At 35.1% G+C, this 23,210-nt stretch overlaps 3 protein-coding genes across 4 annotated transcripts; 2 read left to right on the top strand and 1 right to left on the bottom strand.

Moving 5' to 3' along the window:
- Window positions 1-2,705: 2,705 nt before the first annotated feature.
- Window positions 2,706-6,190, top strand: LOC109220562 (protein AUXIN SIGNALING F-BOX 2-like). The gene is made up of 3 exons (XM_019385022.1): window positions 2,706-3,973; window positions 4,580-5,075; window positions 5,162-6,190. The coding sequence occupies exons 1-3, from the start codon at window positions 3,501-3,503 to the stop codon at window positions 5,930-5,932; spliced, it is 1,740 nt and encodes a 579-aa protein (XP_019240567.1). The 5' UTR covers window positions 2,706-3,500; the 3' UTR covers window positions 5,933-6,190.
- Window positions 6,191-6,606: 416 nt separating this feature from the next.
- On the bottom strand, window positions 6,607-8,188 carry LOC109220561. Its single transcript, XM_019385021.1, has 5 exons — window positions 8,046-8,188; window positions 7,847-7,955; window positions 7,689-7,760; window positions 7,545-7,550; window positions 6,607-6,990 (listed from the first exon to the last, which is right to left on the bottom strand). The coding sequence occupies exons 1-5, from the start codon at window positions 8,186-8,188 to the stop codon at window positions 6,871-6,873; spliced, it is 450 nt and encodes a 149-aa protein (XP_019240566.1). The 3' UTR covers window positions 6,607-6,870.
- A 10,270-nt stretch (window positions 8,189-18,458) lies between these two features.
- On the top strand, window positions 18,459-21,884 carry LOC109220563 (cation/H(+) antiporter 15-like). 2 transcript variants are annotated; one of them, XM_019385023.1, is made up of 3 exons: window positions 18,459-18,835; window positions 19,115-20,116; window positions 20,484-21,884. In XM_019385023.1, exons 1-3 carry the CDS (start codon window positions 18,575-18,577, stop codon window positions 21,609-21,611), a joined length of 2,391 nt encoding a protein of 796 aa, XP_019240568.1. In that variant the 5' UTR covers window positions 18,459-18,574; the 3' UTR covers window positions 21,612-21,884. The 2 variants fall into 2 exon arrangements, with proteins under 2 accessions (XP_019240568.1, XP_019240569.1); XM_019385024.1 differs by having other exon boundaries at window positions 18,727-18,835; window positions 19,186-20,116.
- The last annotated feature ends 1,326 nt before the right edge of the window (window positions 21,885-23,210 follow it).

Genomic DNA, 23,210 nt, shown 5'->3' with positions numbered 1-23,210 from the left:
GTAGTGAACTCAGGTCATTTTAAAGACAAAAATTCATATTTTCTTAAATTTTTCACATAAAATTTTTTCAGAAAAATGACTCAGACTGTGCAGGCAAATTGAGGAACGCTAAACGGAGCTAGTCAAGGTCTCGGAACATAGAAATATAGGCTAAAACTCAAAATGACCTATCGGGTCATCACACATTGCTTCGCCATGATCGTTCCTTATTTTTTTTGGCATTTTAGGGCCATAAAACTGAAATTCTCCCCGATTCCCAGATTTTCGTGTGCTATAGCCTATGCCATCTGGATGCATCCCGGTGACCGGACCCTAATCGTTTAAAATTTTATCGGACCATAAAAAATAACCTATGGAATAATAGTCATCGCTTCTCCATGACCGTTTCTCGTTGTTGACATTTTAGGGCCATAAAACTAAAATTTCGCCCGATTCCTAGATTTTTGTGTGCTATAGCCGACGCCATCTGCATGCATCCGGGCGACCGGACCCGAATCACCTAAAATTTTGTCGGCCCATAAAAAACGACCTAATGGACAATATTCATCGGACCATTCCTCATTTTTTTGTGTTTTAAGGCATACAACTAGAATTCCGCCTGATTTCTTGATTTTCGTGTGCTATAGTCCACGCCATCTGCATGCATCCAGGCAACCGGACCCGAATCATCTAAAATTTTGCCAAACCATCAAAAGCGACCTAAGAAACAATAATCATCGCTTAGTCATGACCATTCCTCGTTTTTTGATATTTTAGGGCCATAAAACTGGAAATCCGCTCGATTCTCAGATTTTCTTGTGATATAGCCGCTGCATCTGCATGCATCCGGACGACCGGACCCGAATCGCCTAAAAATTTTCAGGACCATAGAAACGACCTAAGAATAATAGTCATCGATTCACCATGACCGTTCCTCTTTTTTGGTGTTTTAGGACTATAAAATTGGAATTCCACTCCAACATCCTCGAGCTTGGATTTCGTCTGCCTAGTCGCTCTACCCTTGCTCATCTTACGCATAGCCCCCTCAACCTTCTAAAGCTTAATATGCATGCAATATCCAAAAACTCGATTACTCTCGGAGTGCTCCAAATCACCTAGTATAATGTTCATGTCCCCTTCTTTGTTTAAGAGTCCAAAGAAGTATATCACCCATCTTCGTCTAATACGTGCTTCTTCCACTAGTACTTTTCATTTCTCGTCTTTGATACACTTTACTTGGTACATGTCAAAGGTCTTCCTTTCTCTCACCTTGGCTAGCATGTACAACTTTTTGTCCCTTTTCCCTAAGTTCTTTATATAAACATCCAAATGTTGCAGTCTTAGCCGCTGTAACCACTAACATCGCCTCCTTCCTGGTTTTCTTGTACCAGTCCCTACTCGTCCTTTCTCCTCCCCGTCTTTTCTCTCCACTAGCTTTAATATATCACTTTCTTGGCTTCCTCTTTATCTTGGACCTCTCTATTGTAGCAACAAAGTCAATATGGCAACAAATTTAAAGTAATGTAAAAATTCGTCGAACCTTAACCACTTACAATATCTCAACAAATTAAATTAAAAGTAAACACTCAAATTTATGTGCAAACCTTGGAGCTTTAGTCTTCCTAAAGCTCAAACTACATCAAGGGATTTAAGATCTTCTAAGCCAAGAAAAGAGCGATTTTTCTAAGGTGTGCTCCTTAGCTTGAACGAATGTCTCTTGTACCTTAAACACTTAATCAACACTCACTTAACGTCTGAAATTTAAAGATGCTTAAACCGAATCACGATGAATATCAAAAGGGGGACTAATTTGGTCACAACTATTTTAATAAAAGTTTTACAGCAACTCTGCCTTGTATTTCAGCCCCCTTTTGACATAGTAGATAGTAGAACTAGCCATTTTTGGTCTTCATAACAATTGTAGATCTATGTCATATTTTTCTATAGAATTTTGAAGAACTACAATTCGAGTTTTAGAGAAAAATTTACGCTCAAAATACTAACTGCTGCCCAGTTAAAAAACAGGATTAAATCTCTTACTTTCAAAATCTTAAATTCTCTAACAACAAACTTAAAAGTTTAACCAAAATATGTTGAACAAGAAGCTTACCACAAGTTTGAGAGAATTTTTCGACAAATCTTAACCTAGGATTTCAAATAAGCTTAACCCATCTTGATTCTTGAAGATAACATTCCAACATATATTCAAAAGATAAAGACTACTTTTATATAACCAAATGTGATCTTGATGGTAGTGGGAGAATGGTGTACTTGTGTGGATTGAGAGTTCTCCAATAAAAGGGCTAGAAGAAAGAAGTCTTTTTTATACCTTTTTTTTTATCAAATAAAGTAGAAAAACTAAATTTATAAAATATTAGCAATAAAAACAAGATCAGCTAAATACACATAATTTATTTATAAAATTCAGGGTGTTACATTTATTCTACCACTAGTCCTCTTTGTGGCAACCTGAGTAGCCCTTGGAGACCCCTAACATCTTTCAAGTTGCTTTCCTAATGCAATTCACAGTCGTGGTCCATATATTACTTGCGTCTCCAGTACTCCCTCATGCCCCCATTGCTAGCAACTTCTCCCCTGCTTCTGTGCTCTATCCTTGGTCAAGGATCCCCACTTAATCTTTGGTTGACCATACACAACCATCTCTTTCCTTTTCCTTTAAATATTTTTGTCAAATACCTCAAATTTGAAAAGAAATACTCTTGGAAAAAAAAAACACTTCTAGCACCAAACAGGCTATAAGTCCATTGCCAAGAACCTGTTGTGGTTAGAGAAGCTTATCAACAAAATGGCATTTCGTGTAAATAAATGGTGAAAGGAATGGCCAATTTTGTGAAACTGGCATTGCTTTTGAGATAAAGACACATGCATGTTACTCTGCTCTCAAGGACATATATCTACCGTCCGATCATTACTTTTAACTCAACCAGAGTCAAGATTTAGCTTACTACTTCTACTACTTTGGTTAGTCAATAGAGATGAGGAGAGATACGCTTCTCTCTCTTTCTTCCTTTTTTTCCTGAAGACTGATGAGTGGTGATGATGTGAAACACTTTGCTTAGATATCTTATCATCATATTGACATGGGTAGAGAGAGAGAGAGAAGAACAGTTTCTTCTCTGATGAGTGAGTGATAATAATAATAATAAGAGATTTACTTCCCACGGAGGGAGCTCTGTCTCTCTGTCTGTCTGAGTAGGTTCTTCACTTCAGATCTGCTCATCTTCATAAAATTGTTCTCTAATCATCGTTTCTTAATATTATTATTATTTTATATATGATGGTGATGATGACTATATGCCTTATCTGATTAATTAATATCGTATTTCTTGAATTTCATTTTTTTCCCCTTTCAGATCTATCCAAATGCTCTACTTGTAGTACCATAAAGGTCAAGTCTTTAGATCTATTCTCTCTCTGTTGTTAGATCTAGGTTTTTGTTAAAAAATGTGAAGTTTTTCTACTTAATAAGTATCTTGGAAGGGTAGTTGTACCATCAAATAATGTGTTTGTGTCAGTGTATGATGAATTACTTCCCAGAGGAAGTGTTGGAGCATGTCTTCAATTTCTTGACTTCCCACAGGGACCGAAATGCGGTCTCTTTGGTCTGCAATTCTTGGTATAGAGTTGAGAGGTTCAGTAGAGAGAAGGTGTTTGTAGGGAATTGTTATGCGGTAAGCCCCGAGAGAGTGATTGCTAGGTTTCCGAGGCTTAGGTCGCTTACCCTAAAAGGGAAGCCCCATTTTGCGGATTTCAATTTGGTCCCTCATGATTGGGGAGGTTATGTTGACCCTTGGATTGAGGCGATGGCCGCGAGTGGTGTGAACTTGGAGGAGCTTCGTTTGAAGAGGATGGTGGTTTCGGATGAGAGCCTTGAGCTACTCTCGCGATCCTTTCCTAATTTCAAGTCTTTGATTTTGGTTAGCTGTGAAGGTTTCTCCACTGATGGTCTTGCTGCTATTGCTTCCAATTGCAGGTATATATTCCTTTGCCGCAGCAAATCTTTCAGCCTAATATAATATATATGCATTACTATATCTTACTTGTCTTATTGTTGTTTCATTTGTTATGTGTGTTTGCTTTTCGTGAATTGCATCAATGTAGCGGGAGTGCTTTCCTATAGTACTGCAGTTCTTCATCCTTGTGGCTTCTCTGGGTATTCGTTCTTAACCAAGCAATATACCAAATTGTGCACGCTTGTTTAGTATTGGGTGTTAAACTGTCTACAGTTTACGAAAGTTCTGTTCTTCGGTCTACTTTAATAAGTTCTAATAGAATAAATCTTTCTCTTTTTGGTGGCTCATGGTAGTTCATGTTGAAATGTCATGTTCATTCGCAATCAACTGTCTCTTAAAGCTGCAAGCTTCTTTATAGCTCGCTCTGCGTATGAAGTAAGATATGTAAACACCTTTCTTCGCTGCACCTTGGTTCTCTACAAATTTTCATACCCATGATGTCTCGGTGAAGAACGTCTGTGAGGAGATCAAGGATGGTTTGAGCTTGTGTTAAGGCAAAACTGTGATGCATTTTAATGATACATAGGGCAGATGATTAACTGAAATTGGTTGTCTGATTCTTGTAGGTTTTTAAGGGAGTTGGACTTGCAGGAAAACGAAGTCGAAGATCGCAGAGGACAGTGGCTTAGTTGTTTTTCAGACAACTGCACTACTCTTGTCTCTTTGAATTTTGCTTGCCTCAAAGGAGAAGTTAACTTGGCAGCTCTTGAGAGGCTAGTGGCTAGATGTCCAAACCTAAGAAGTCTGAGATTAAATCATACTGTGCCTCTTGATGCTCTTCAAAGGATTTTAATTAAAGCTCCTCACTTAGTGGACTTGGGGACAGGGAGTTTTATCAGTGATCCAGTTTCTGAGACTTACAACAAACTAAAGAATGCTCTGAAGAGGTGTACTTCTATTAGGAGCTTGTCGGGGTTCTTGGAGATTGCTCCTCGCTGCCTGCCTGCTATTTATCCAATTTGCCTGAATTTGTCGTCCCTGAACTTGAGCTATGCACCTGGAATCTACAGTGCTGAACTTATAAAGCTGATTCGTTTCTGCGGAAAACTAGAGCGCCTATGGGTTGATATTTTTGCCCCCCTTTTAATTATTTCCTTGTTGCTTTATTTTCCTACAATTGTTTGACGCGGTAAATATTGATTTTACAGATTCTGGATACCATTGGAGATAAAGGGCTAGGTGTTGTGGCTTCTACTTGTAAAGAATTGCAGGAATTAAGGGTCTTCCCATCTGACCTTCAAGGATTTGGCCATGCTGCTGTAACTGAAGAGGGCTTGGTTGCAATATCAGCTGGTTGTCCAAAGCTCAACTCATTGTTGTATTTCTGCCAGCAGATGACTAATGCGGCGCTTATAACTGTTGCCAAAAATTGCCCAAACTTTATTCGTTTCAGATTGTGCACTCTTAACCCAACTGTGCCAGATGCAGTTACCATGCAGCCACTAGACGAAGGTTTTGGGGCAATTGTACAGTCGTGCAAAGGCCTCAAGCGGCTGTCAGTCTCTGGTCTTCTAACTGATCAAGTTTTCCTTTACATAGGAATGTATGCTGAGCAGCTTGAGATGCTCTCCATAGCCTTTGCTGGAGATAGTGACAAGGGGATGCTATATGTGTTGAACGGGTGCAAGAAAATGAAAAAGCTTGAGATCAGGGATAGCCCTTTTGGTAATGTGGCACTTCTGGCGGACGTGGGGAAGTATGAGACAATGCGATCCCTTTGGATGTCGTCCTGCCAAGTGACCCTTGGAGCATGCAAGGCTGTTGCTCAGAAGATGCCTAGGCTCAATGTGGAGATCATCAGCGAGAGCGACCAGACAGACACTTACTCTGATGATAGGCAAAAGGTCGAGAAGATGTACTTGTATCGAACATTGGTTGGTCCCAGGAAGGACGCACCAGATTTTGTTCAGACATTGTAGAGATCATGTATGCATCTGTTTGGGGGGTTGGGTTGGGGGGGGGGGGGTGGAGTTGTTTCCCTCTGCCTTTTGTAACTTTAATTTGTTCAAATGAACTGTTATGTATTCTTAGTTCAACTACCAACTCATTGGAGTCTCCACCAATCACTTTTCTGAATCTGGTGATCCACAATTTATAGGGCTTTTCCTTATCTTGCTGTATGGATCTCTTCGCGTATTTCCGGCTTCCTTTACTCCAATGCCAGGAAAATAAGGATAGATTTATGCGTTTTATATTTAACTTTCTACACTAAATTCTCTCTGCCCGACTATAAGATTTGTAATAATTTTCAGATTGACTACTCTTTTAACTTGATAAGACTAGTAATATGAATTATTTAAGGGACAAAAGTTTTAACTTTTCTACGTTGACTTAAAGGTACTTTTTAATCAGAGAAAGGTTTTGTAACACATCTACATTAGATCTTTAAGTAGAGCACTTAAATGCAATACGCATATGAATAAGCTCGCATCTCCAGCGATTACCTTTTGCAGGTCATAGAAAGGCCAAGTCTTACTCAAACCTAATCTGCTCTATCAGATAATTATTGTTAAAAAACCTACCATTTGGACAAGCAAAACACTTTGCACCTCAACCTCATTAAAAAAGAAAAGCACAGGAAGGAACCATAAGAAAATGAATCGTTGCTGCTCAAGAAACAGGCGACTGATCTATTGTTCAAGGACTAAAACTATGTTCAACATTCTCTTACAGTGAATCTGTAACCTAGAAATCTACGGAGAAAATCAATTCAGTTTACTGATCAATTCCTCAGACGTTACAGTGTAAATCTAAACTGGTAACCTGTGATACCTACGGCGCGAAAGAACTAAAACTGAAGGTGTCCAACTTGATATGCATCCTTGCTTGAATAAACACCAAGTTGTGGAACCAACATTCAGCGCTTCTTTTTGTTTCCCTTTGCAACACTGGATTTTGATGGGATTGCCACCAGGTATACAAACATAACCACAATTGAGACCACAGAAATCAAGGATCCATATTTTGCCAATAAACTCTGCAAAAAAAAAAAAAAAAAAAAAGACAGGTAAAAGTTAAGACCTAATTCTTAAAACTTTCCATCGAAGCCATCATGAAATGAGACTCTGTACTCCATATCTCACATTGTCCTCAAATTTTCTACACCATGCAGTTTACTTTTAAAATTTGCAGCCAAATACATCAGCGTTTCCTTAAACTTGGCACCAATTTCTATCTTATCTTAGGATTCGACCTATTGAACACCTAAAGTTGGCAGATATGAACCTATTAAACCCTTCACTAGCGAATTGTAAATGAAACAAAATGCATGGAGTTGACTCGTGGCTGACATGGCAACTAGTCGAATAAAAATATGACATGTGGTTTTGGAGCCAAAAAATGCAACAAAAGAAGGAAAATAAATGTCTTTGATGCCCAAAAATGGAAAAAACTTTGTTTCCAGATAAGTATCTCTTCTCCCCGCTCCCTCTCGTCTTGTTCATCTTCTTTCTTTCTTGCCCAAATCGATTTCTAGTTTTACATGATTGTAATCATTCTCAAAACCAATAATAATACAAGAAGAAATCATACCTTAGCCTGTGAATTTTCGCCAGCAGTGTAAGATATCCATGCAAGAAAAATAAAATAAATTAAAGGAAGTCATTATAAGAAACAACGACCAGTTAAACTATATTTAGGTGGCCGTGTGCAGCTGCAACTAGTACTTAAGCTTACCCAATCAAACTTTTTCTCAGGAGGTCTATCAGCTAGTATGTCAAGAGGAAGGATTGGAGTTGAGTATGCCTCCTAGAACAAAAACATTTAAGATCCAACACCATCCATATCAACCAAACAGGTAGAAGCATGTCAAGAAACAGATGAGAATGTCAAACCTGCAGAGCAGCCTTTGTGGGGATGCGGAATGTTATAACTGCTGGTGCACCATAAAACACTGTTTTGGTCTTAGCCTCCAACTCAAAGGAATGCGAGAAAACAGTTCCTCTGACATCAGATAAACAAGTACGATAAAGAGAAATTTAAAGATACTTAATTGTCAGATACCATCATACCACAAATAATATGAGAACTCACGCATCCAGCCTTTCCCATGACATGGATGTGTTGCCAGCGACAATGTCAAACACATTTTGAGACCAGCTATCATCATTAAGGTTTAAATCATATGCCGTCCTGAAAAAATTAGAGCTTATTCGTGTCAAAAGAACAGCACACATTGTTTTTTACAAAAAAAGAAAGAAAGAACACAAAGAATCCATTTCATAGAAATAACATCACCAAATCTCCGAGATCTAATGGTGGATAGACACAAGAAAGCGAAGATTCAGAAAATAGAGTGCCCTAAATCAGAATTAAATACTAAGGCAGGTAAAAGCATGCACACACAAGTTTGAGATAAGAAATGTTAACAAGGTCGGAAAGATTTAATTGACCAAATATCATTAGTGGTTAATTTTCAGAGAATTATTAATGTTTTCACTAATAAAAGATCTTATGCTTGCAACTACTCAAGGGGCTTAAACATCTGGCTTGGATTCCTCAACTCCACCTTTCCTCATCTACCTCTTACAAACGGCACAAAAAAAAAAAAAAGAAAAAAAAAACCTTTCCTCTGCAATCATTTTCCCTCACCCTCCTCTGTTATGTCAATTTGGCTATAGTGATTAGGTTGAGCCGTCGAGGAATACTATTCGAAAAAAATTTAGACAGTTTTTTTGGATGAGCCGTGGACTTGTCTCGTGCCACTATTTTCATGTACGTTCTTGGAGGTTTCATTGACACATTGCGGGAGGTTTAGCTATGTACTTGAGAATTCTCATTTTACTTCTCATGTAGATGTCTTGAGTTATGATTTATTTCCGCACTATGATTATGAGTTTTCGGTGAAGTTATGATTTTGATATATGATGGATATGCGAGCCAAATGTTTTATGTTAAAGATTTAAATTTGTTTAAAGAGTTCATATGCACGTATGTCATGAATATGATTAAAGAGTTCACAGCATCGGGTGCCAGTCACGCTCCGCCTAATTTGGGGCGTGATACTCGCAGGAAAGCACAGAAACCACAACTAATGACATTTGGCTGATCAAAAGAAGGAAAACGGCTATGAGAAGGGAGCAAAAAAAACCCAATTCTATTAGAAATAAGAGGAAAAAAAGAAAATGATAGAAAGCATGATATGGATAGGGCTGAGATCTTTTACAAACAATTATACTTGATCCAACAAATGAAGACATACACAAGCGACAGAGAACCATTTGAATCATTTTATCAAAGCTCCTCTTTCCTCCACATGCACTAACACTAACATCCCAGTCGCTCCAATTGATTGATTGCATTCATATTTCCAAATCCGAACACTAACCCCACTTGTTTATTTATTTATTTATTTTATCTATCTATCTATCTATACTATACTATATTAAAAGCACGAATGCCTTTAGCAATGTCATTCGCCTTTTTTACCCTTAAAAAGTAGAGTTTGCAATAGACAAAATAGTCATTTAATTATTATCCTAATATTTAAGAATTCTTACCATTTCTTTTAAGTTAAGAGTCCTTTTTTTCCTTTGGTAGCATAATATTTTACTTAACCAAAAATAGAATTCTAAATAAACGTTGCCTTTTTGAACAATTTCAATACAAATACCAAAAATTTATTGTATGTTTCTTACGGCCTCATAATCAGAATGGGATTCATAGCGAGCTATTGTTGAATCCAAATCAAAATCTAACATGTAAACTATTACAAGTATTTTAATGCAAGTTAGAGTTGGCCTCCGACCAAATCGTCGCTACATGCTTTCTTGGTCAGGTTCGTAAAGTTTGGATCTTTATTTTATTTATATATCTTTGTTTGTTTTGTATTTTTGTTTCTCTTGTGTTATAGCATAAAGGCTGATTTTTGTCTATGTGAAGCTCTTGTATATTTTTCATATACAACTTTTGTGACTACCAAGTATTGATATGTGAAAACGTCTTGATTATGAAATTGATTTATTGGTTGATTTTCTATTATTCATGATCTATTGAATTTATTAACGCTTATACATTCTGCAGATTCTTTCGAGCACTAGAGTGAAGATAGCATAAGTATCTTTTAGAGTGAAGATAGCTCGAGTACCTATTTTCTTTGTCTTTCTTGAAGGGTATGAATTATTGTGTGTGTTCTTCTATTTTTTATTTTGTAATGACTAAGGAATTTTTTAATTCTATATGTCCTGTTTAATTTGTGTATCCTATAACTAGAGCAAAGGTCTGGTCAAAAGATAGGTTCAATTATTAATTTTCCTTCATAAATTTTCTATATAGACTAAATCGATAAGAAAACGGTAACTGATCACGAAATCTTTAATGGACTTGAAAATTCTCTGAGTAATTTTAGTTTTATTCGTCTAGTTTGTTTCCTCATATAAATAAAGAAGTGAAGTTCATATTGATTCATCCATGTTCATCGGTGGCAACATTTTTATTTGGAGCTTGATTATATTTATTTTGGGCGAAATCGAATGAGTCATATTAAAACTTTTAGTTGTGTTTTTCACACCTTGTTACCATTTTTTATTTTATGTATAATTTCTTAGACATTTTGAAAAAATAAACTTGAATTATCCCACATGTATTTAATCATTAATTGTGTGCAACACATAGTATCATAAGATTTTGTATGTAGGTAGATTAGACTATAGGATGCTTTGTGCATATGCAGTAAGAGACTGCGGAAATTGAAGAGGACTATATATAAAACATAGTCAGAACTCAGAAGTGTTTGTATTTGTTTGTTCATATATTATATGTTGTCGTTGAGCGTCTTTCTATTTTCCCTGTAGAAAATTCTGTTGGTTTTTTAAGATATTTAATTAATATATTAAATACTTAAAAGAGGGTGAATGGGAAATGGAGGGAAATGAAATTTTTGAGTGAAATTTTAAGTTCCCCCTCCCTTGGCAAATGGGCATTGTCCCATATTGGAAGAGGAAGAGGTTTTTTATTGGTATATAAGCAATTGCTCTTCTTCTAGCTCTTAAAGAGTTGAGAAGAAGGCAAGCCTCACGCCGTCGTCGTCGCTCGCTCGGCTCGGCTTCGGCTTCGGCTTCGGCTTCGGATTTGGTCAAATGATTGATTGATTAACTTTTTGGACCAAATTTATTTGTTAATAGTAAAATATTAACAGAAATGTTATTAAATATTTGGTTTAATAACAAAATATTAATATTAAATATTAATATTAAATTCAATCCGTTTTTCTGTTTTGGTAACAGAAAAGTAACTACCCTCTTCAATTTTCCCTCTTTATTTTCCCTCTTTATTATTGAGTAAATGGCCATTTATGTAATGGCATTTATGTTGTGGGCGTTTTGCATAAACAGCCATTCTGAAGAGACCCAACTTTGGCTATAAATACAACACTATTCTGCTCAGAATTTTAACTACAATTTTCTGAGTTTCCTCTCCTTCTTCTGCTATACNCCGTTAGACAATTACTCTCTAGAGGAATTATCACGATTGACTATGTAAAGTCAAGTGATAATGTGTCGGATCCACTTACAAAAGGCCTAACTAGAGAGGTAGTTGAGAAGTCATCAAGGGGAATGGGACTGTGGCCGAGAACAAGTCATAGTGGCGGTAACTCTACCTAGAAGACTGGAGATCCCAAGATCTAGGTTCAAGGAGATCAAACAAAGTCATTTATGACGGTTCAACATTGTCAACTAAACTTTTGGTCCATTCTCGTGATGAGACAATGTTCAGTACCAAGGATAAAGCATTAAGGCTTTTTAATGATTTCTAAATTTGATACAGGGTATATCAAATAGTGTATCTACGGGATGACACGTTTAGGAATCACCTATGTAAGTGTGAAGTGTTAGCCGCTTCAAGGAGAACACAGCAAGGCCAGTTCTCTACGCACTTATGAAACCAGGCGGTGTTCATGGCTGAAACGAACACAACAATGAGAACCAAAGACGGTTAAGGGTTGGTTGTGTGACTTGTGGTTGTCTAGGTATACACTAAAGTTCGACGGTTCAAGGATATCAAATCTACCGATTGATCGAGTATATCCGACATAAGTTCACTACGGAAAGTTCAAAGGGAAACCTACTTATCCAGATGCAATTAATCCTTACTTGTGAATCACACAGTTTTTCATGCATACTTCCGTGATATAGCCATTCCCCATTCATGTGGGGGATTGTTGGTTTTTTAAGGTATTTAATTAATATATTAAATACTTAAAAGAGGGTGAATGGGAAATGGAGGGAAATGAAATTTTTGAGTGAAATTTTAAGTTCCCCCTCCCTTGGCAAATGGGCATTGTCCCATATTGGAAGAGGAAGAGGTTTTTTATGGGTATATAAGCAATTGCTCTTCTTCTAGCTCTTAAAGAGTTGAGAAGAAGGCAAGCCTCGCGCCGTCGTCGTCGTCGCTCGCTCGGCTCGGCTTCGGCTTCGGCTACGGCTACGGCTTCGGATTTGGATTTGGATTTGGATTTGGTCAAATGATCGATTGATTGATTAACTTTTTGGACCAAATTTATTTGTTAATAGTAAAATATTAACAGAAATGTTATTAAATATTTGGTTTAATAACAAAATATTAATATTAAATATTAATATTAAATCCAATCCGTTTTTCTGTTTTGGTAACAGAAAAGTAACTACCCTCTTCAATTTTCCCTCTTTATTTTCCCTCTTTATTATTGAGTAAATGGCCATTTATGTAATGGCATTTATGTTGTGGGCGTTTTGCATAAACAGCCATTCTGAAGAGACCCAACTTTGGCTATAAATACAACACTATTCTGCTCAGAATTTTAACTACAATTTTCTGAGTTTCCTCTCCTTCTTCTGCATACTTTTAGCATCAAAACAAAACAAAAAGTAAGTGTGATTTGCTACCGAACTTTGTGTTCGCTGAAACACTGGGGTTTGAAGTACCACTACACCAGTGTGTAATTCGTTCTATCCTGGGAGGAAATAATCCATAACCTTGGGTACTAGGAGGGGATTAAATTCCTTAAGGAAACACTGTGAATTCAGTGGGCTCGAATTGGTTTATGTCATTTCTGTTTATATTCATTACTGTTTATATTCATTTATATTTCCAGAATTTATTTTACAAATACAGTGTAATAACAGATTCAACCCATAAAGATCTTTTGAATCATACTGTATGCAATCATATACTCATTGATTTCGTAATTTTAAGGGTATCGCTGAAGATTTTAGCTTAATCTAGAGATTGAATTCTTATTCACGTTTGTTCATTATTGTGGATTGTTTTGTTTAATGATTAGAGAATGATTTTTCGCTTTTAGAAGAAATCTACCTGTGGACCAAGTGTGGTACCTTTTAAAAATAGATTTACAAACTTGTAATTTAATTTTTTCTTAATTTAGGATTTAAAATCGATTGATTTGATTATTACATCCTTCCTAATTTGAAATATGTAGAAATTCTAATACATAAAAATTTAAAATCAATTATAGCTTAGATAAATTGTTTTCCTTATTTGAATTATTTTATATAACTATAACACATTCCAGATTATTTTCCCTAAGGATTCATCTCCACATTGATTTCTTTCCAAGTTTCTGTTTCATGTTTGAAACACATATGAGTGTAGTTATTGCTTTTATTGCTCTTAAAAATTGATATAGAGACCATTATAACAAAAAAAAAAAAAAAAGAATTCTTAAACTGGGGTGTCAATCACAAAAATATTTAAAAATATTGATTGACTCTTATTAGGTGCCAGGTTTGAGAGTGGTTTTAGTTATTCTACCTAAATTTAACAACTTATAGACTACTTTGGTAAATAGAATAATTTTTAAATTTTCCTAAGAATCTGAATTATCACTTCAAATTGATAATAAATAAGCGTTCCTTTTTGGTTTAATATTCTGTTGATAGAATCACGACAACACTCTGATCATGAAGTCCAAGTCGAGATCTAATATATAAAAATTTCAGTCACTACAAAGTATTGAATATGAACTTCTGTGAAGTCCAAATCAATTTATAAAATAACAACTGTACAATTAATAACAAGATACTTTTTGGGGATAAATCTTCTTTCCTTGAAGAATACTCAAAAAACTAATATGACAATGTGATATCATACTATTTAAAAGTTTCTCAAAAAAAAAAATGAGAATAAAGCGATGTTATATGTTATTATCATTGAAATCTGAATTACTTTCTGACTTGTATATAATATTTTATGAATAGACGCGGAATATACGTGCAACGCACGTACACTAAATCTAGTACTATATTAAAAGCACGAAGGCCCTTAGCGAAATGTCGTTCGACTTTTTTACCGTTTTAAAATAGAGTTCACATTGGATAAAATAGTCATTTGATTATTTACCTAATAGATTTAGGATCTTATAATCACCTAAGATTTTGTATATTGAATCCTTCCTTATTTAAAATACTACTATATAAGAAGTCCAAATATTTAGAACTTTTAAAACAATTAAAATTATAACTAATACAAATTTTCCAAACTGTGTAACATCTCGATATGGAAACGTAAAGTTTACATGGATACTTTACGTCATTAATATAGTGGTAAAACTAGAGCATCTTTTATGAGCTATATTTTAAAATTCAAGTTTATGTTCAATTCAATAAGATAATATATATGATTGATTTTTTATTTGGTTGAGTATTTAAATGATTGGTTCATAGGTAAAATACTAGCACTCCGGTCCAAACTGGAATATATTGAACATTTTGATAAGTCTATTCATTCATATACTAACATTTATTTTACAAATTGAAACTAGATAAAAAAGGAAAAATCAGATTTGTATAATTATAAAACCAAACAAAAAGCACTATTAAGTTCGATTTAAAATAAAACACTACAAAAATTATATAATATTGGATTTTGTCTAAAAATTCTTTTGAATCACAATACCTTGAAAGTTACGAATACCAATCTCAAGCTACTTTAAGAAATAAAAAAATTAATGCAAACACATACACCTTGTTCGGAAATTTATTTAATCTTTCAACTAAATTTTGCGCATTAGATCCTTTCCTTATTTTAATTATGTGATATATTAATTTTATAAAAGACAAGTAATACCAAAATAAAAAGTTTCACTGAGAATAAGTAAAAACATAACTATTACTAGCTGTAGGTTTGAATTATTCGTTTATATGAAATTATAATCAATTAGTTTTATATAATTTAATATAAATAAAAATAAAAGTGAAAAAAAACTAATTAGTAGGAAGCTATACTATATTAGATAGTGTCGATCGAATCTCCTTCGATTTTTTTTATTCTTAATTATAGATATATAATTGGTGATAAAATTAAAATCAATTAGTTTATATTATTTATTATCTTAGTAACATGAAAAAAAATTTGGAAATTTATGTTTAATTATTCGGCTATAAAATGGTATTTCATTAGCCTTTCAAAGTTTCATACTATAAAATTTATGTACCAAAATAAAAAATATTACAGTAATTTCTGTATTTAGATATAAAATTATTTTAATATTTACAATTAGTATACTCTTTAATCAACATCCAATTCTAAAAATACTTTTTAAACGACACTTAATAATTACATTTTGCACGTTGGGTATACAAAATTTAATAATATTTATATAATTTTTTTAAAGTTTCTAAACTTCTTAATATGTAGTACACGCGCAAAGCGCGCGGGAATGAATTCTTTTAATTTTTTAGATTGTTTTTAATGTGCCATGTATCTCAAAGTTATTGTAAATTTTTTATTGGCATGATGACATAATTCTATTAATTTATGATCCACACTTTAATTATTGGTTTAAACTCCATGCTGCTTAGCATTTTTTATGTTCATATGTAACTTTATTCATAATTTGATATTTTTTTATATTATTCTCATGCCAATTTTTGTTGTATAATTTTTTTTGAGATGAGAACAAGCAGAAGAATCAAAAGATGGGAATAAAATAGTATTGAAATAGTGATAATAACCCTAAATTATTTTTAGATGACTAGATTTATTTTTCTTATTCAAAAACTATAATTTTCCATATTTTTTTCTAAATATTTCCCCTTTGAAAATATGACAATTGAAAATATAATACAAGGTTAGTATATATGGAAATTAACAAATATATCAATGCTAAATTGATTTAGAGCCCGTTTGGCCAAGCTGTCAAAAACTACTTATTTTAAAAAGCGCTTTTATTCAAAAGTGCTTTATGAAAAAGTACTTTTGCAAAATAAGTAGTTTGTGTTGGACATAGTAAAGGGTAGCCAAATGGCCGCAGCGTTTGAAAACCTAAAAGTAGTTTTNCAAGCTCATTGTGTTTGACCAATCTTTTAAAAAAGTACTTTTAAGTATCAAATTACGAAAAAGGATATTAACAGTTTAATTTGCAATTAATATTATTAGAAAAGAAAATTAAATTTAAACATTTTTTAGAAAAGAATTCCATTAAAATATAAAATGTAAAGTAAAAATTCTCATTAATATAATATAGTTATTCCAAAACAATAATATTGAGTGTTTAGTATAACTTATTATTTACATGATAATTTAAATATGTCAAAATACATCATTCAATATAAATTTAAAATCTACTCTTAGGAATAGGAGAAAGAGAATAAAAATATAATTAAAATAAAAAAGAGAATAAATGTATAGCAGAAATAAAATAAAAGGAAAGGGACAAGGAAAAGAAAAATTAAATTAATGAGGGATAATTTGAAAAATATAAATTTACCGTAAGGTTATTTTTGTCTTGAATAAATTAACTTTCTACTTCTGCTTCTGTTTTTTGGAAGAAGCTAGAACTTTTAGCTTCTCCCCATAAGTAGAAAAACTATTTCTGCATTTTGGCCAAACACCTTAAATTTTTTAAAAAATGCTTTTTTGACAAAAAAAAGTACTTTTGACATACTAGAAGCTTGGCCAAACAGGCTCTTAAAAAAACCGGGATGAAGCATCTGTAGTCAAACACATTGTTTTTGCACATATATTTACTTGAGCGAGGCACACGTGCAACACACGTACACTAAACTAGTATGACAAAACGTGTGACCTACATATCATTGGGTTCAAATCGTGAGACTTACTTTATGCTCGGGGGCCAATGTAGAGTTTGGACACTAGTACTTTCGACATGAAGTATAAATATTTATATATAAAATTTATTAAAATTGCAACATAGGGTAAGTCTGTACATATAACTTTAAAAATATAACAATTTTAATACTAAATACCTTAAAAGTTAAACCATAAAATTTAAATCCTTATATATCGGGATCTATTTGCCTCTAGGAAATGAGGAATGAAGTTTATGTGCAAGAAAGAAAATCATGGATTAATGAAAATGTGTAAAAGCTCTTTTTGCCTCTAAAGAAGAGAAAGCAGCAAACAGCGGTTATTCAATCCCATAAACATTAGGAATACTTCGTATATTGCTTATTGAAATTTTGCTAGAAAAATGATATCTTTTCCTTAATTTATAAAGATAATTAAATCTTTTGTAAATTACAATTATTGTTTTGCTTTTCGTAATGTTCTTGTGATGTTGTTATTTCTTTCTAAGATTTATTGATGGTACTGATATACTGTTTCTTTTCGTCTTCTTTAGCCGATGGTCTATCGGAAACAGTCTCTCTATCCCTCGAGGTAGGGGTAAGGTCTGCGTACACTACCCTCTCAAGACCCACTAGTGAGATTTCACTAGGTTGTTGTTGTTGTGTCATGCAAAACTATTAGTAAAACGTAAATTTCTCGTTTAAGCATACATTTTGGGTGTGTTTGGTGAAAATATTTTTCAATTTTCTTACGTTTGGTTGGCTTAAATATTTTGAAAAATATTTTTCTCGTGAATTCAATTGGAGAAAAATGATTTCCTTACCAAAAAGAGGGAAAATATTTTTCAAAACTCTTTCTCGACCTTCCTCGTCCTATTCTCCACCCCCATCTCTCCCCTCACCTCCCATCCCACCTGCTCACCCCACCCCCCGTGCCCCCATCCTCGCCACCCACCCCCCCTAACATTTCCATTGCCACTCCGAACCAGACCCGGACCTACTACCATCCCCTCAGAGGCAGACCCATAATCTGAAGGTCGTGGGTGCATTTTTGGATTCAACCAAAATCTTTTGTATATAGGGTGCCCACAACTAATATATATCTATTTTTTAAAGACATATTCATGTATATATATATAGAATTTTTGCCGGTGCTGGTGACCCCTCATTTTATAGAATAGGTCCGCTTCTACTCCCCCTTACCCATTTTGTGTATTTGGCTTAATTATATATTTTCAAAAATATTTATGCTATCTAACCAAACAAACACACATTTTCCATGGTACCAAACACACCCTTTATTTGTTTAATTTTCTTCCATCTTTTTATAAGTCCTAAATTTGGCGAAAAAATAGGAGCCGTATTGGATTTTGACCATAGCTTTAAACTGTGAAAAAGAATTCGGCTTGTTGGTCATCAACATTTGTTGTTCCTCTCCTTCGTTGTAATTACTGTCAAGGATGATGCAGAAGGGGAGGCCACCGTAAAGAAGAGAAAGATTTGAGGAAATAAATAAAGGGATCTGAGGTTTGAAATCCAATGGGTTCGCACGTAATGGAACCAGATGACATAGCGACGTATGCTGAAATATTTAAAGCTGGTGGAGAAAATCATTCCTCCATTTGCATGTCAATCGGCAAGATTCAATCCAAAGGTTCAATCTTTTTCCACCATGCAAACCCATTAGATTACTCAGTTCCTCTCCTTCTGGCTCAGCTTTCCCTGGCCTCCCTTTTCGTTCTTTTGACTTCTACCCTCCTCAAACCCCTTGGCCAACCTACCAATGTCATCCAAATATTTGTAAGTTCTTTTTTTCTTTGACCTTTTTATATTCTAGCTATGAGAGTCTATGTACAAAATAAGCCAAGTGTATGTGCAAGTGCTCTGTAGTATATAGTAGTTGTTAGGCGCTATATATTTTTAACCTTCCCACCCCAAAATTACTGCTATAAATTGTTTGCAGAAAATTCAATAAATGACTAGTAGGCTAATTAGCAATCACATGCATGCATATCCTAGGCGCTTAAATGCATGTCTAACATTAGTTAACAAGAAGAAGATGCTTGGCTTTCCCTGCAGGGTGGTATAGCACTAGGTCCGTCGTTTTTCGGAAGGATTGATGGATTCATAGAGCTTTTTTATCCTTACAGAAGTCTGGTACTCATCGATGCGGTTGCTCTATTTGGCTATATGTTCTACTTCTTTTTGATTGGAGTACAAATAGATCCTTGGATTCTGAAGAGAGTTGAGAAGAAGGCGTTTATCATTGGTGTCTCAACTGTAGCGGCTGCTATTGTACTAAGCATCACCACCTCTTTCATTCTGCTCAGCATTGAAATAAATGTTGATCAATTAGTGTCGAACTCACTCCCCGTAGTAGCAACCATGTCATCGGTGCTTGGCTTCCCAGTCATCGCTCACTATCTCACCGAGCTTAGGATGGTCAATTCAGATTTTGGAAGGATGGCAATGTCTTGTTCCCTTGTCAGCAATATGTTTGGGTTTTTAATCATAACTATCACGAGCTTGTCAAGTCAACCCTCAGTCGAGAAATTTATCCTTCTCCAAAACATCACAGCTGGTATTGGCTTTACTATGGTTATATTTTTTGGTGTGAGACCCCTAATAATATGGGGCACGCGAAGAAATCCTCCGGGGGAGCCATTAAAGCAAGGTTTCATTTGTTTGATATTTATAGGCGTCTTGCTGTCTGGATTTTGCAGCAAGGCTCTAGGCCTACACATCTTCTACGGGCCACTAATTTATGGTCTAGCCATACCAGCTGGACCTCCCCTAGGTTCTGCCATGATGGACAAGCTTCAATTCATCGTTTCTTGGCTGTTTATGCCCATCTACTTCGTCAAAACTGGTTTGGTTACTGATATATTTTCTGTGAAACTCAGGAATTATTTGCTTCTGCAATCAGTTATTCTCGTTGCTTGTTTCGGAAAATTCCTTGGCGCACTTATCTCTTCAATATGCAACCAAGTTTCACTCCGAGATGCAATCTCAATTGGCCTCGTAGCCAACGTCCAAGGTGTTCTGGAGCTAGGCATGTTTAAAATGATGAAGCAAAATGAGGTAAACTATATATATATATATATATATATATATAGTTGCAACAATTAATATCTTTTTTCCTAAGAACGCAATATATACTTATAGGGGTTGTTTGGTTCCCATGGGGTAGGATATTCCATGGGATTAGTTACGTTATCCCACCTTCTATATGGGATAATTAATCCCACCATTTTAGTGTAAAAGTTATCACCAGATTAGCTAATACCCCAAACTAAACATAGAATAAAGTTAATCCCAAACTTTATCCTAGGATTATTCTCCTTATCCCATGTTTCAAACGACCCAACATATAGTACTATATTTGACTCGCTCATGCATTAATTCATATTTTGATGTATACGTGTGAATTGGTTTTCGTCAAATACAGGCAATAGCAGATGAAGCTTTTGTTGTCTTGTGCATAAACCTCTTCATTGCAACTGCCATCGTTACTCCAATACTGAAATCTCTGTATGATCCACATAAAAGATATGCAGCACACAAAAATAGGAATATCCAGCATATGAAGGTGTACTCTGAACTTCGGGTGCTTGCATGTATACATGATCAAGAAAATGTCCCAGCCACAATAAACTTGCTGGAAGCACTTCACCCCTCAAACCAAAGCCATATGGATATTGCCATGCTACATTTAATAGAGCTTGTTGGCCGTGCCCATCCGCTTCTCATAAACCACAAACTTCCAATGATGAAGCACGTAAACGAGGCCTCAGCTTCGAAAAGAATCATCAATGCCTTCAAAGTGTTTGAGCAGAACTTCCGCGAGACAGTAGCCATGTATCCCTTTACGGCTATATCTCCTTATGTTATGATGCATGATGAAGTGTGCAATATGGCACTTGAAAGGAGGGCATCTCTCATAATGATTCCTTTCCACAAAAGGTTTAGTTCCAGCAGGAAGACAGTATCCAATTTAGGTATTAAAATTATGAATGAAAAAATCCTGCAGACAGCACCTTGTTCCGTTGCAGTAGTTGTAGACCGGTCACTTGTGAACACCTCAAGGCCCATACTAGATGCTTGGTCTACGTATCGTGTTGCTGTCCTTTTCTTGGGAGGACCAGATGATAGGGAAGCACTCGCTCTGGGAGAACGCATGGCTGGAAAGAGAAACATCAGCCTCACAATAGTCCGATTACTCCTTCAGCAAGAGGAAGGCGGTAAAATAGCAACGACTCATTATGACACAATACAGAAGACTCTGGATAATGAAATGGTAAGCGAGGCAAGGAGTGGTATGGCAGGAAATTTTCGGGTCAAGTATGTAGAAAAGATGATACGGGATGGAACAGGGACAGCTGCTGTTATGCGATCAATGGAAGACGAATATGAAGTAATCATTGTTGGCAGACGTCATGACACACAATCTCCATTACTACTTGGCCTTTCTGATTGGGTTGAAGAGTCTGAGTTAGGGCCAGTAGGAGACATGTTTGCTTTAGCAGATTCTGAAAGTATTTCCACAATATTAGTTGTGCAACAACACACCGATTGAAGACTTTATATATCAGCACCAGAACAGGCTTCCAGATTCAGTTTCGAATCAGAATTGAATTACATTATAGATTTTATTTGTGATGTAATCGGCCACTATTTCTTCCTTTAGTACAGACTACAGAGACTGTACAAAATTTTGTTTTCTCCAAGCTCGGCGATAGGTGTACACAAGTATATCAGTGCAGTGAAAAAAATTATATCCCTGCAATTCAATTAGTTGCAGATAAAATTGGCTGCCAAATGATATTTCAGTTGCACATATCTTTCTTTATCTTCTCTTGTGACTTCCTACATATGAATATAAATGGAAACACAGGCTCTTGACCTTAAAGTTAAATTTTGTAAATGGTGTTGCAGTTAGATTCATATTCTTCAAGAAGAAAAAGAGATTATTTTTGATAGGCAAAATACATAGTTTACCCATCAAACATGCACCGAAATACCTATTACATACCTCTCTTTCACGTGAAACCTTTTACACACTCAACCTTTTAAAAGTGTGTCTAAGACACACCACTTTTGTGCTTGACCAACTTTTTAGATAACTTGAAAGTCACGCCCTAATAGGATTGTGACACGTGTCATTGACTTTAAAAAGGATAAAAAAATTAGAAATTAAAATTAAAACCCATCTTTTCATTTTCTATCTTAAGCACCATTGTTGCTACCACCATGGTTGTTAGTGAGAAAGTTTCCAACAACACCAAAATTCAACCATACTATCTAAACTAGCCGAAAATAATCGAGCAACAAATTGAGTTCAATAACCCAATAATCAACAAGACCCAATTGAATTTTCAAGCTTTTTTCGATACCCCAACAACGGTGGATTCTAGATTTTTTCACCAAACCTTCAATACTACTGTTAAAGCTTTTAAATTTATCACAAATAAACCACAATATTTGGACAATAAACCAACAAAATCCGCTCAATTTTAGATCTAAAATTGATATGTTCTTTCGAAAATTCTATTTGGAGAAAAAAATGAGGGGGAGGGTGGTGAGGAAGAAGACTAGAGGGAGGGGGAGGGGTTCTTGTGGGGAGGGGAGGCGGAAAATGGGATTTTTTACGAGCTTCACGCGCTTTTTTGTGTGTAAACACGCAAGTGCTATCTGGTCGAAAGTAGTGTGTCTTAGACACACTTTTGAAAGGTTGAGTGTATAAAAAGTTTTCCGTGAAAGAGAAGTGTGTAACAAATATTTCATTGCAGAATTTACGAGTAAACTATGTATTTTGCCTTTTAGATAAGGTGGATCTTCTACCTTATCTAAAGTAGATCAATTAACCAGAGAAGGCATAAAGTAGATCAGCTAGGTGAGGAACTTTAATAATAGCAAAAGTTCAGAAAGTATCAAGTTAGGAGCCCAATTTAAATCAATGAAATGTAAAGTTCGATATTAAAAAGTTATCACATTTAAGATATTTTCTAGCTTGAACTAGTGATTCTTCAAATGTCGAAAACGAAGCATCAGTGCCTTGAATGTATTGCACTAGCAGCTCATGGTTCTTCATTACTTCACTTATTTCTCCATTATCTGCATGCACTATTAGGTTCCAAGGTACTTTCCGTTCTCTCTTAGAATATTTACATCGACT

This window comes from Nicotiana attenuata, unplaced genomic scaffold, assembly GCF_001879085.1.
Source record: "Nicotiana attenuata strain UT unplaced genomic scaffold, NIATTr2, whole genome shotgun sequence".
NCBI classification, from domain to species: domain Eukaryota; kingdom Viridiplantae; phylum Streptophyta; class Magnoliopsida; order Solanales; family Solanaceae; genus Nicotiana; species Nicotiana attenuata.
Note: the sequence above shows the minus strand (reverse complement) of the source record. Positions and strands in the feature narration are given on the sequence as shown.